This window comes from Chinchilla lanigera, unplaced genomic scaffold, assembly GCF_000276665.1.
Source record: "Chinchilla lanigera isolate Chin_1 unplaced genomic scaffold, ChiLan1.0 scaffold00004, whole genome shotgun sequence".
Taxonomy (NCBI): domain Eukaryota; kingdom Metazoa; phylum Chordata; class Mammalia; order Rodentia; family Chinchillidae; genus Chinchilla; species Chinchilla lanigera.
In genome coordinates this window covers 21,228,443-21,242,128 of record NW_004955405.1, presented here as the reverse complement: position 1 = coordinate 21,242,128, position 13,686 = coordinate 21,228,443, and the positions used below count along the sequence as shown (strand labels likewise).

Here is a 13,686-nt window from a genome sequence, read left to right as displayed (position 1 = left end):
CCGGCACCATCTAGCTTGGAATATGGGGCTCTTTGGTGGAACCACAAGTACTTTCACAACTGGAGTTTTATGCAGACCAATTAACTTTGGCTAGACACAGAAGTCTGGCTCAGTGTTTCTAAGCAGTAGCCAAAATAAAGGTCTTCTATATCATGAATTACTGTCAGAGTCTCCAATATCCTTCCTTCTCTCCTACTAACCAAAATCTGGAAAATAAGCTAACAGCCAAGTAGTTTTTACTGCAATTTAAATCAATATTAATTTTACTGCCTAACAAAAACTGCAAAATATTTGGCCTCAAGACAAAGAGACGAAACAAAAAAAAAGAAAAAAAATAGAAGTAAGCATATGCGCATAGCTAGTGAACCCACACAGCCTTAGAAACAACTAGAAAATCATCTGAAATGCAATAATGGAAATGTTATTCCTTCCTCTCTCCTAAAGCATGCCCAATTTTAAATTCATGGCATTAGCCCTAGGTAACAAAGTTCAAACAAGGAATAAATCACAATTTTAAGCAGAGCTATTCAAACTCAGCTTGTGTTTAGTATTTTAATTGGACATGACATTGGTATGAAAGTTCCATATATTTTAAAGGGATGTCACCTGGGCCCAACTATATTTAAACATGGAGGCTACCAGTGACTTTCATGTGGAACTATTCCCTGAGGAACCATGGAAAATTTGTATTAGAGATTTAATGTTGATCTAACAGTGTCAATAGCCTACAACTGAAGTCCTATGTTCATGACCTATTACACCTTATAATAAAAATGCATTTAACTACTTAAACTAAACTACTATTTAATGGTAATATTTTTTGGAAAGGTATAAAGAATTGGGAGAGTAGGATGGCGAATTACTTCTAAGAATCTCTAATCAGTTCAATCAGGCACAACAATAGGACAAAATTCCACATTTAAAATTATTTAGTATAGAATGAAAGTTAATGACATGATTCAGGAAGATTAAAGGTTGCATTTAATTCTACTATTGAATTCATAAATGAATTTTTAGATGTTCTTTAAATTTCTGAAGCTCACTTTTTCCATTTCTAAAAAAGGAGATAATATTTCCCAAAGGTTGGAAGCAGCTATTAATTAACACAACCAAAACAGGGAATCAAGAAATAAACATTGCACCTGTGTCTACCTCGCCTTCAGGTGATTTATAAGATTACTCTATGTCCACTTTGAAGTCAAGTGCCTTTCATTTAAGAATTCAGCATAGATCATTTAGGGATTAAAATAAGGCTTAGCATGGAGGAGTGAGTCTAAATACATGTGTTGGGAAGATGGAGGACCAAAGACGAGAATCAGATTAGGGAAGTAAAAATGTTAATCTTGTTTCAAACATTAAATAACTTAAAACAGAAACATATACAAGGATACAGAGATTTTTACCAAGACAGTGAAATAACATGTGATAAATGAAAGGCTAAGTAAAGACCACTCCCTAGCCTCAGGTCTGGTGTCAAAAGACACACACGGATTTATGCGTGTCATTCAGTTGGGAGGTACTATTACAGATGTACTGACAGCCGTGCTAAGGAAGTGCACACAAAGAGAGAAAAAATGCTTGAGAGAGCCAGGCAAGACTTCACAGAGGAAATAACATTTCAACAGGCAGAGCGGAGCAAGGGACATTTTTGGCAGAGGAATAGAAAGGGTATGATCTATAGAATGTGCCAAACTATCCTGGGAAAGCTTAAATCCTTTTAAACTTTTCTAAATACTATAAATATTACGTGAATTCTTAAAGAAAATGTAAAAAAAAAAAAGAAAGGTATTGAGAGCCTCATGCCATTGACTGTAACGAAAGTCTTAATAATCAATTTCTTACTAGAATTCTTATACAAAATCATACCACGGGGTCTAAATCTAGTATCAATCCATGCCGTTTTTTGCATACTTTGCCTTTGGTCTGTTTTGACAGAAAGGTAAACTCTTTTCTTCAGACTAGGAACTGATTCCATTTTACAATATATTTTAAACAAATCTGCTTAAAATATATTGTAAAGAAGTCAAAATCTGTGACACTTTCTACCTTGTCATTTCCATGCTAAGCAATGGCATATTGCCAGGTTCAGAAACCCACAATTACACAAAGCCAATCCACTGGGATCAGAAATTGGCCAAATCTTATAATTTAGAAAGAAACTGTTAAAGACGGTTATGGGGTTTTGGCATTGTGAGTTTAAGCCATTCCATAATGGAGTTTGTATTTCATCTAATCAGCAAGTCGGAAACTAGAAAAGTCTTTGTAGGGGGAAAATTAAAAATTTGGATTGTAATACATGATTCTTTCCTTCCCTTCCATAAGTTCCTGTAAAGTAAAACTTATAAATCTTGTTTTTTTTTAAAGCATTCTGAAAAGAAAAAAAGCAGCCTTTAAAATCATATTTTTATAGAAAGTTTAAAATATTCAGCCTTGAAAATCAAAAAGAAAAAATAAGGACACATGGTTTCTATATCCAGTGTCATGGTCTAGGCATATTCAGAATTATGCACATTTATGGTTCAATTTTCTTTTCCAGCTTTAGGGGGAGTGAATTGGGCATCTGAAACTGTTATAGTTATTTCTGAAGGTGGTCACTTAGCAATCTAACTCAAAACATTTCCATGTGAATTCCCTAAGAAAATCTCAGAAAATCCTGAAACAAGAGGTATATGAATTCTATTTTTATGTGATGTTGTGTGAATTATTACTGTATCGGGATAGGAACTGGTTTTCGCAGATACATTAATGTTTCTAAGGGGTTTAATTAGGTAAATGGCACAAACTTCAACTTGCTCCTCTGTATTTTGAGTAATGTTCTCCTTTCCCTCCTGTCTTTTGCTGGACTGCATATTAATTTGTTTTACAATTTCTTTTTTCATGCTTTTTGTTTTCCTGCTTTTGTGTGAGTTAAGGAGATTTCTTCGTCTTTATCCTACTGCCCTTCAGTGAAAATTTTTTTTATTGTCATAAAATCTGTCTTGTTTTTTTCCCCCAATACATAAATGATATATTTCATGAAATATATATATATATATATTTCATGGCATCCTGCTTCATGAAATGTTATAGGTATCATCTGCAAGGATTATGATTCTTTTAAAGGTTTCTTCATGTGTGCTTCTCCTGGTAACTTACTTTCTATCCTTATCATTCAGTTGAGGCTTGCCTAATATGACTGTCAATCTTATGTTGCCTACTGATAGTTAAGCATTAGCAAAAGCTGAGGGAAGGGGCTGAGGATTTAGCTCAGTGGCACAGCGCTTGCCTGGCAAGTGTGAGGTCATGAGTTCGATTCCCAGTACCGGAAAAACAATAAAACAGAAAAACAAAAGCTGAGTGAAGTTGCTGCAGCATAGACAGCTGTTATGGTTTGTGTCTGCATGTCCCCCTCAAAGCCTGATGCAGTCATGGGGCAGGCTTTCAGAGTTTAGGATTGATCCATGGTCCAATGCTGGGATTATGGATGTGAGTGCTACACCAGCACTGGGGTGGGTAGTTTGCATACAGTGTAAGCAAGGGAAAGAGGCTGCTTGCTACTGCTTCTCCTTTTTGCTCTTGTTGCTTTTTCTGTCTTCTGCTGCCATGAACTGTAGCCTTCTGCCATCTTCCACCTGGCCTTGGAGACAGCCAAATATGGACTGAAACCTCCACAAACTGTAAGCTAAATAAACCTTTCCTTCCTTAATTTTGGGCATCAGATATTTTGTCCCAACAATGAGAGAAAAGTAACCAAGACAGAATATGGTACCAGAGAAGTGGGGTCATTGCTGTGACTATACCTGACCATGTGGTTCAACAGCCTTCAGAAATGGCTTGTGGGAAATGTTTGGAGATATTGCCTGAAAGAGCAGAGTTCGAACACCTTTTCCTGTTCTGTATGGGAGATTCTGGTCAGAGCTCAGAAGACCAGAAGGCTGACAGAAATCCTGCTGGTGAAGACCGGATTCAGGAGGTCACTGCACTGGTTGTTGGACTCCAGATGATGTATGTAATGGCTTGGCAGAAAGTTTGTTTGTGTTTTGCTCATGTCCAGAGAACTTTGCCTGAGACTGAGATTAAGGGTGGCAGCAGACTGATTAATCTGGCAAAAGAAATTTTAAGGCAGTCGAATATTGGGGCAGTGGAGTGGCTATCGTTGGGGCTTTTAGCCAGATTTATATTGAAAATCAAGAGCAAAGAGCCCACCCAGCAGGATGATTTAAAATGTTGCGAGTTTGGCCAGAAAGGAAGCTCCAGTAAAGCTGTGGATTGCAAAGATAAAGCTTAGGAGATCTCTATTGCTGAGAAGAAACAGGGGAATGGAAAAGATGGCCTGAGGGCATCAAAAGAAGCAACAAGTCTCCACCTTTTGCAGCCTCAAAACTGCAAAGGTGAAAGACTTTGCTTTGAGAAGAAAGCCGCAGAGCGCCACGTTACAGAATGGCGGTGGCGCTGCACCAGGCTCCAGAATGGCGGCGGCACAGAGCATCTGCTCCTCAGAATTGGATTCAGAGTGCCCAGCGACCTAGGCATTCAATCCTTATGGCCAAGAGAGGGGAAAGTTTGGCTACTGCTCCAGGTGGCAGCAGACCTGGCATCATCCACGTGGCACTGGTTTTAGGTGCATACAGAATGCAAGAGTTCTGAGGTTAAAAAGGCTTCCAGCTTGATTTCAGAAGGCCTGGAAGGCCAGGCAGTGTGCCCCTGAGAGGGCAGTGTATGTGATGCGAAAGGTGCAGTGGAGACCTCAAAAGTTTGGAAAAGCCAGGAACATGGACTGTCTGAGGAAAGCTGCAAGAGGGTGCAAAGTGGGCCCAAGAGAGAAACTGTGGGAGCTGTAACTACTGGAAGTACCATAGGAGTGGACTCATGCAAGCCCTTCAGAGCTCACAATGTGCCACAAATTGCTTCAGATGCTGGACATGGAACTACAGGACACGTTTGCTCTGCTGAATGTTAGATTTGTTTTGATCACAATGCTTTGTATCCCCCTGTTTGTACCTTCTGGAATGGTAATGTCTATTTTGTGCCATTGACTGTGGGAAGTGTTTAACTTTTCATTTGTGCAGGGGCTTGCAGCTGAGAGTATGCCTTACATGTTGGAAGAGACTTGGAACTTGGACTCTTGGGACTTTGGCAAATCTTAGAGATGGACTAAAATGTCTTTTGCTTAAAGGGATGTACATGAGTCGTTTGGGGGGCCAGGGGTGGAATGTTATGGTTTATTTCTGGATGTCCCCTCAAAGCCTCATGCAGTCACGGGGTGGGCTTATAGAGTTTAGGGTTGATCCATGATCCAATGCTGGGATTATGGATGTGGGTGCTACACCAGCTCCAGGGTGAGTAGTTTGCATACTATGTAAGGGAGAGAAAGAGGCTGCTTGCCACTGCTCCTCCCTTTTGCTCTTGCTGCTTTTCCTGTCTTCCCCACCACCATGAACTATAGCCTTCTGCCATGGGCCACCTGGCCTTGCAGCCAGCCAAGTATGGACTGAAACCTCCACAAACTGCAAGCTAAATAAACCTTTCATTTCTTAACTTTGGGCATCAGATATTTTGTCCCAGCAACAAGAGAAAAGTAACCAAGACAACAGGCTTTCTACATGGAGCCACTGATTCATAGGGATATTCAAATTTGGGTATGTAGAAATCTTTTCCCTTGAATAATTTAGTTTCTTTAGATAAGAACTCAGTAATTTATTTGGAGATAAGGTCTGAGAGGAAAAGGTACACAGTGGGGAAAGATATAAATTCTGTGTTGCTGTTATTCTACATAAAGTAGTGGAGGAATATCAAAGATCCGAATACCCTGTGAGAGGACTTTCAATCAATTTTCTTTTCACTCCCCACGTTAATCAACTTTTTCTGTTGCTGTAACAAAATACCAGAAGCTTACTTCAAAAAAAGGCTAATTTAGCTCACAGTTCTAGAGATTCAAAAACATGGCAGCAGCATCCTCTTGGCCCTGGTGAGCGTGTTCTAGCTACACCATAGCAGATGGCCCCACGGTGACAGCATGAGAAGAAGGGGCGGTCACATGACAGGATAGGAAGCCAAGAGACTGAGAGGTCAGGCTGCTGTTTTGATAATGACTTGCTCTCACAAAAACTCATCTTGCAAGACCAGAATTAACACCTTTGGATGGTGATATCCCCAAGACCTAACTAGCTCACCCATGAAAAGTTTTATCACCTCTCCTCACCACCACTAAGGGACCAAGCTCGCAGTAACGAACCTTTGGGAGGTGCACTGGAACCATATCTAAACCACAGCACCGCTTCCCTCTTCACTCCATTCCAACTGAGCAAGCTGTTCCTGAGTCTGAGACCTCTCTTACTCACTTGTTCTAGCAATGTGAGTAGGAGTCTGTGGAGTGGGAGGCTGGTTCCTGGCATTTGTGGACACAGGCGAGATCTGACTGATGTGTTTTTAGGCTGACATCTATTTTCCCACTTTATGCCCTTCAACTCACACCCTCCTACACCAGCTTCCTGAAGTCCTGAGCCTCTTCAGGCTGGGGACTAATACTGTTCACTCTTAACCCATTTCAGACAAAGTATCTTTAGATTATAGCTTCCTATCCTCTGACAAGTCAGTTAGAACATTTCTATCCACTCTATGGTTTTCAAAAATACATTTAAATATCTTCTCCCTCTTTAAATATCTTATCCACTGAAGTGCATGCTCCTGCTCTGAGTGTTCTTGTACAGTTATTCTTCCTCAATATTTTATGCTGTGAAAGTAGATTCTCATTTACCTACATGATCAATTTCTTTGTCCATTGTTCTTTTGGTACTATAATTACTCCTAAATGTATTATTTTATTTTGTTTTTTTCTTTTGGTACTAACAATCAAACCCAAGGGCTTTTGAATGAGCTATGTCCCAGTGCCAGCTCCCATACCCTTACTTCTTATATTTTACTGGTCTCACTAAGTCACTAAGTTGTTCAGGCTGGTATTGAACTTGAGATCCTCCTGCCTCAGCCTCCTGGATTGCTGGAATTACAAGTATATACCACCAAGACAGGCTAGATCTGTGTTCTTCTAAAGCACATATTCATAAGGGGTTTTGGTGGATTCATTTTTATTTAATTTCTTGGCCTAAATAGTCCCTGATCAGATAATTCAATTTAAAACCTAAGTTAAAGAAAAAAGAAAAGAACCTAAGTTTCCAAAGGGAGCGTGGGGTTGACAAATTCACAGCACAGAATACACTCGTCCTCTGTCCAAATGCCATTCTGAGATGGTCACATGTTCATGGCGTTTACTTGCTGTGGCATGTAAGCTTGTTTTTATGTTATCCCGATACTAAGGGCAGGAATTCCTCGGCTCTATTTAAGCATCTAGTTTTGGCCTTGCATTGGCTCAAAGTTTTGTGTCCTATTCCAGAAAAAATAGCAACAAACAAAAAACTACTTTTCACTGGTTCCACAACTGGTAAATGGTCCAAAGGAGCTGTGGAATCTGCCTCGTTCTCAATCTTCCCATCTTTAGTTACTACTTCATCGCTGGCTCCTGGAGACTCTCCCAACCTGTCAAGCTCAGATATACAGTAGAAGTATCACTTGCTACATTTTGTTAGACAAATTTAATATTTCTGAGTGGGATGTTTTCAGGTTACTTGAGCTAACATTAATTCCTGTAAGGGCATTTTAGTTTAATCTTTGTGTGTATATACAAATAAAACATTTCTCTGAAGGATATTTATCAGTGAATTCACTTAAGGCATCACCCTCCTGACCGTTTTATTCTTGGATTTGATCATATGTATTTCTTGTTAATACTAAAGAGCAATTCAGTAGTGTAACTAAAAACATACAGATACTGGGATCAAGGTCTAGTTCTACCATTTATTAAATGTGTGGGTTCAGAAAATTTATGTTTTTGAATATTCCCCAGAGATATTAATACCACTTTTAAATACATATTTTTGTAGGTCACAAACAGTATTATCAATTTCTTATGTCTCACAGTAAAATGACTTTCAAGAAATTGGTTTCCAAAAGGATTTGTCACTGAGTGAGTGGCCAAGTGATAGATCCCCTTACCTTATAGAATAATTTGAATTAGAAGGAATTCCAAGGTTATTTGTCAGAATCAGACTTAGTTCAAAGTATAGACAATCTGTGGATAACACTGGCTTACGGAACACAGTATTTATGCAAATATTGCTATTAGGACAACTATTATCTAATCACACACTTGGAATTCTCTGTTTATATTTTTCATTTATATTTTCCACTCAAGAAATGCACACCAAACTCCATAAGCAAAGTAAAATATTTTTTTCTGTATTTTACATACAGAGTTCTACCAATCGGACACTCAAGTTGTCACCTGAGTTAACTGGCTCACAGTACCTCCCCACCGCTATCCCAGTCTGCATGGAGAAAATCAGTTTCTCTGGGAGTGAGAGAGGTAGGTACTCACTGTGAGAGCTAGCAATTTCCCATAGGTGAGATGAGCAGGGACGTGGTCAGTCTTGGATCTCAGGGACTCCATATACCAATGCTCTGCTTCAGGCAGCTTGCTTAATCGCATGTACGCTTCACCTGGAAAGAGAATTATTCAGCTCAAGTTGAGGCTGTCCGTTCTGTTATGCTACTGCACAATAGAATGACTGTAGCTAATGCCGCTGTACCTTACATCTCCAAAAGCCACAAGAACTTTGAGAATTTCCACCATTAAGAAATGACAAATGTTTGAAGAGATAGATATGTTTAACCTGATTTAAATACTACACAATACTTATGTGCACCCAAATATCACATGGTACCCATAAATATTCATATATTCTGTTTATTATGTGTTAGTTAAAATGAACTTAAAATTAGAATAGAATCTAAGACAAAACCTTGAGGTTACTGCTTCCTCAGAGTATTTGCAGTGGCACCCTTATCATCATAATGTTTACATACTGCAGAGTTTCAGATACTGTGATGAGTTCTTTCATGTTCTCATTCAATTCCCAAAAATGTCATCATGAGATTCATTTTATAGACGGAAAACCTTGTGTTTCAAAAGTGATATAAAACAGGAAATGCTAACATTTGGAAAGGAGTATGGCTTTGACTTCTTACCCAGCAACATCTGATTTATAAGCATCGCCCCTTTGTCACTATTTGTCTTTTCAGGGATAAGTTGATTTTTTCTTCTCTATAACTATTTATTCCTTTGTATTCACATCCTCTTTAGGAATTTAAGTACAGTTAAATGCACAAGGTACAAATGGACCTGGATTAAATCATTTGCATTTTATGTTAATAAGTAAATAAAATTTTTTAGTTTTATTTCAAGAAATCTGATGAATACATGACAATTATCAAACATACTTAGCTTTGACAGGATACAAAACTAGTCTGCAACCTTTCAGCCACTTGTCATTATGTTCAACTTATTCAATTGTAGTTACTAAATTTAGCATTTTTCTAAGAACCCAGCAAAAGAATAAAAATGAAAATAAAGCCCAAAGCAAGGTTTTACCTACTTTCTCTTCCAACAGATTTAGTGTTTCTGTTTTAATATTGAGATCTATGATCCATTTTGACTTGAGTTTGGTGCCTGGTGATAGACTTGGGTCTATTTTCAGTCTTTGGTAGGTGGAAAGCCAATTTTTCCAGCACCATTTATTAAAGAGGCTATCGTTCTTCCAGTGAGTCTATTTGGTCACTTTATCAAAGATTAGGTGGCTGAGTGTGTTTTTGGTTGTAGCTGTTTCTTCCAGTCTGTTCCATTGATCCTGAGGTCTGTTTTTTAGCCAGTACCAGGTGGATTTTATGACAGTAGCTTTGTAGTATAATTTCAGGTCAGGGATTATGATTCCACCTGACTTGTCCTTCTTGCTCAGGATTGCTTTTGCTATTCTGGGTCTCTTCTGGTTCCAGATGAATTTCAGGCATGTTTTCTCGAGATCTGTGAGGTATGCTAATGGTAGTTTAATGGGAATTGCATTGAATCTGTACAGCAATTTTGGGAGTATGGGCATTTTCACAATGTTGGTTCTTCCTATCCATGAGCAAGAAATATTTTTCCATTTACTGAAATCTTCTATCTCTTTTTTTCAGAGTACTGCAGTTTTCATTGAAGAGCTCTTTTACTTCTTTTGTTAGATTGATTCCTAAATATTTCAGTTTATTCGATGCTATTGTGAAAGGTATGGTTTCCTTAATTTCTCTCTCAGTCTGTTTGTTGTTTGTGTATAGGAATGCTATTGATTTTGGGGTGTTGACTTTGCATCCAGCTACACTGCTGAATTTGTTGATTAATTGGGTATTTTCCCAGAAGATCTAAAAATATCATATCATAGCGATATATGTGCAACTATGTTCATAGCAGCACAATTTGTAATTGCTAAATTGTGGAAGCAACCCAAAGGTCCATCCACTGAGGATTGGATAAGAAAATTGTGGTACTTTTATATAATGGAATATTACTCAGCTATAGAGAAAGATAAACTCGAGGCCTTTATAGGTAAATGGTCACAACTAGAGACCATACTCATAAGTGAAATAAATCAGACCTATATGTGCAAGTACCGCATTGTCTCACTAGTATAAAACCCGAAAGAATTAATATAAACTCGGAGGTATGATAGACATTGTGAAATGAAATGAAAATGCTCAAGGGTAAAGGGCAACTGGGATGTGGGAAAAGAGAAGGGAAAGAAGGAGAAATTTTGTATGTATGTATATACAGGATAGTTAACAACAAGTAGTTGATCTACTGTCTTCTATTTCTTTGCTGAAAGAAACTGTTGAGTCCTTGACGGACCAATATTGCATGTCTCTATTTGTTTTCATGAGAAACCATGTTGAAGATATCAATATGTAATACAACAAGCATTGTCAATTTCCTACCACTTTGTTTATAACTCTATTGTCTGTACTGTTCTTTTGCTATTTTGTAAAAGGTTGCCTGTTAAAAAAAAAAAAATAGCCCAAAGCAATCAGTTGCATGCTTATTTTCGTCCCCTCTCCCTTATAATGGAGTATGGGAAAATGTTCAATGATAGAAAAACAACTATATTGCAAGATGAGGATGTACTTAACTTAAATATTAACTGAAATATTAATAGTTTACTAAGTGCTGAAAATGTAGATGACATGCAGTTTCTCAGACCAGGAACCAGACTGGTAACTTGCGCTATTTTCCAGATAGTTCCTTAAGCTAAAGTAATTATAAACATGATAGCTTTTCCCACTTGGGGCACAGAGGCTTTTCCTAATGTATCACCCACACTGGTGGTATATTTTTGGCTTCAAAAACCTTGCTCTAATTTTTAAAATTTCATGTTATTTTTATCAGCTTAGCAAAGTCAATACAAATAAGTCTGATGGTTTGTCTCCTGACCTTTTGAATGCCCTTTGCTTGGCAGGTTAGTACATGATGTTGGTGACAAACAGTAGGTAATATGTAGAAAAATTTATGTTACCTACTCAGGTATATGTATGTATTTCTACTTTTAAGAGTAATCCTTAAACTATATTATCACAAAAATGATAGTTGAAAAAACATTTTCCCATGCTGGCATTTTAAGGACTAATCGTGTCTTATGTTCTGGGTGGCTACTTTAAAGATAGCATTGCACAGTGTAGTAACTATTGTTATGCTCTTATTTGATTATAAAACTTTGTTTCTTTTTTTAATAAAATAAAAAAATACATGTTTAGGGCAAGAAATACTCAAGCAAAGACAAAATACTGGAATAGAACATACAAAATATCCTTTTAGTTGTTAGAATGATAGGTTAGGAATTAATTTTTCTAAATCTCCCAAAATTCTACAATAATTTTCTTGTTTTTAATTTAATAGCACAGTAAAAACTGATACGCTGTCAGATTTTTTTAAATGAGGGATATGTGGGACAAATATTGCCAAATACAGCATGTAAGTTTTCTTAGAAAAAGTGAACCTCTTCTTTATACAAAAATGATACTAAATATGATTTCCATAACAGAAAGTATGCCAAAATACCACAGTATTGAAGTTTTCACAATTAATGACAAATGATATTCAAATACGTATTTATAAAATGGGTTTCAAAGCCAGAGGGAAGATGATCTTGCATTATGGGTCTCATTTGGCATGAACTTGAAATTCTACTTTGGCCCTTTAGGAACTCAGAGGTCACATTTTGAAATCTACATAATTAATGTATTTAATATAGCCTCCGCTTCTTATTTATAAAATATTAACTGATTTTTGGAATAATGGCAGCTCTTCTGAACAGAAAAAATACCACAGAACCTTAAGTCCAGAATGCTTTTACAATTTAAATCTTTATTAAAGTCTAAAAATCACTTCAGGTAAAGTCTAAAAGTCACTTCAGAAAGTATGAGTGTTTTCTTTCATTTTCAGAAATTGAACATAATTAAAACTTAATTTGAAATCAATTATTAATTTCCTAAATGAGTGGGTAGCTCATGTCCTTCAGTCAGAACTCATAAGTAACTTACTAGTTTGTAAAACATAGGAGATGTGAAAATATTAAAGGGCTACAAATAAGTAATATAATGTAATCATGGTAAATATAAAAAATGGATATAAACTAGCCTACTTGGGTAGTACTCATTATATTTTATAAAACTTCATATAATCATCCTGAATATCTTAACAAATGACGCCAGTAACAATCATAAATTAAGTATATGCTATGAGGTGGGGTAGCAAGTGACGGGACAGACATAGGAGTTACACTTACAACTTGTCTTATTGTATACTTTTGGAGATGTAGAAGTTTTTTTCTCTCAATTTCACAGGAGTTTTAACACATCACCCCACCCAATCACAAGTCAAATATTCATAGCATGGGTGCAAAATGAAATCTGTTTTTAATCTTTATATTAGTTGCTTTACATACGCATGTCACCAATTATTAGGGAACATCACTAATTTACAGACAAAAATGAGAAGCACAGTAGGTAAATAACCAAATTACAAACCTACAGAGGGGTAAAGCTGCAATTTAAACCTAGGACTACCTGCCCTCAATACACCGCTTTAACCAGCTGGTAGAGAATAATCACAAAGTTTCCATCTCTCAAGCTCAGGTGAAAGTTATACTCTCTGACTCATAGAAAATTGTTTTGTAGCTGCAATAGGTTGGCCAGCAGGTTCACTTTACTTTATCTTGGACTTATCTATTGAATTAAAGGAATAAAGAAGAACAACAATAAATTATGGGTGACCTTTAAAAATGCTTCCTACACAGATGTTACTTGATTCTTAAGAGGAAAATTTGTGGCATGTAAGGTGCACTTTGATCTTTGGTTATCTTTAACACAAAAAGTCTATAAAAGTGATAATAAAATCCAGATGAAAAACCTGGAATGAAAGAAAATGATCATAGCTAAACTGGATATGCAAAGAAGGCAATTCATGGAAGACATAAGCAATATACAAGCAAGATGAAACTTGCTATATCACTGACACTGGTAGAGCAGGAGCTATATATTCCTTATCCACAATCAGGGCTAAAATTACCCATTTTTTGGAGAAGGAAGGCTCAGGAATGAGAAGTGACTTGTACAATTAATAATCCTCCCCCAGTACAATTAATAATTCCTCCCCTAACAGGACTTAGTGGCTCCAAATCATGATTTTTTGGCACTGCCTTAGCTGTCTGCTACACAAAGTTTATTATTTATTATCTCCTAACATCTTCAATATATTATCTTTACATTATCTTGATGCTATAATTCACGTCA

General features: G+C 37.0%; 1 protein-coding gene across 1 annotated transcript in view; it reads right to left on the bottom strand.

The window, feature by feature from the left end:
- Tmtc2 (transmembrane and tetratricopeptide repeat containing 2) overlaps positions 1-13,686 on the bottom strand; it is a 388,104-nt gene that overhangs the window by 115,811 nt on the left and 258,607 nt on the right. The window contains exon 8 of the mRNA XM_005374399.2: positions 8,411-8,532. Coding sequence (XP_005374456.1) covers positions 8,411-8,532 — 122 coding nt within the window. The remainder of the gene's footprint in view (positions 1-8,410; positions 8,533-13,686) is intronic.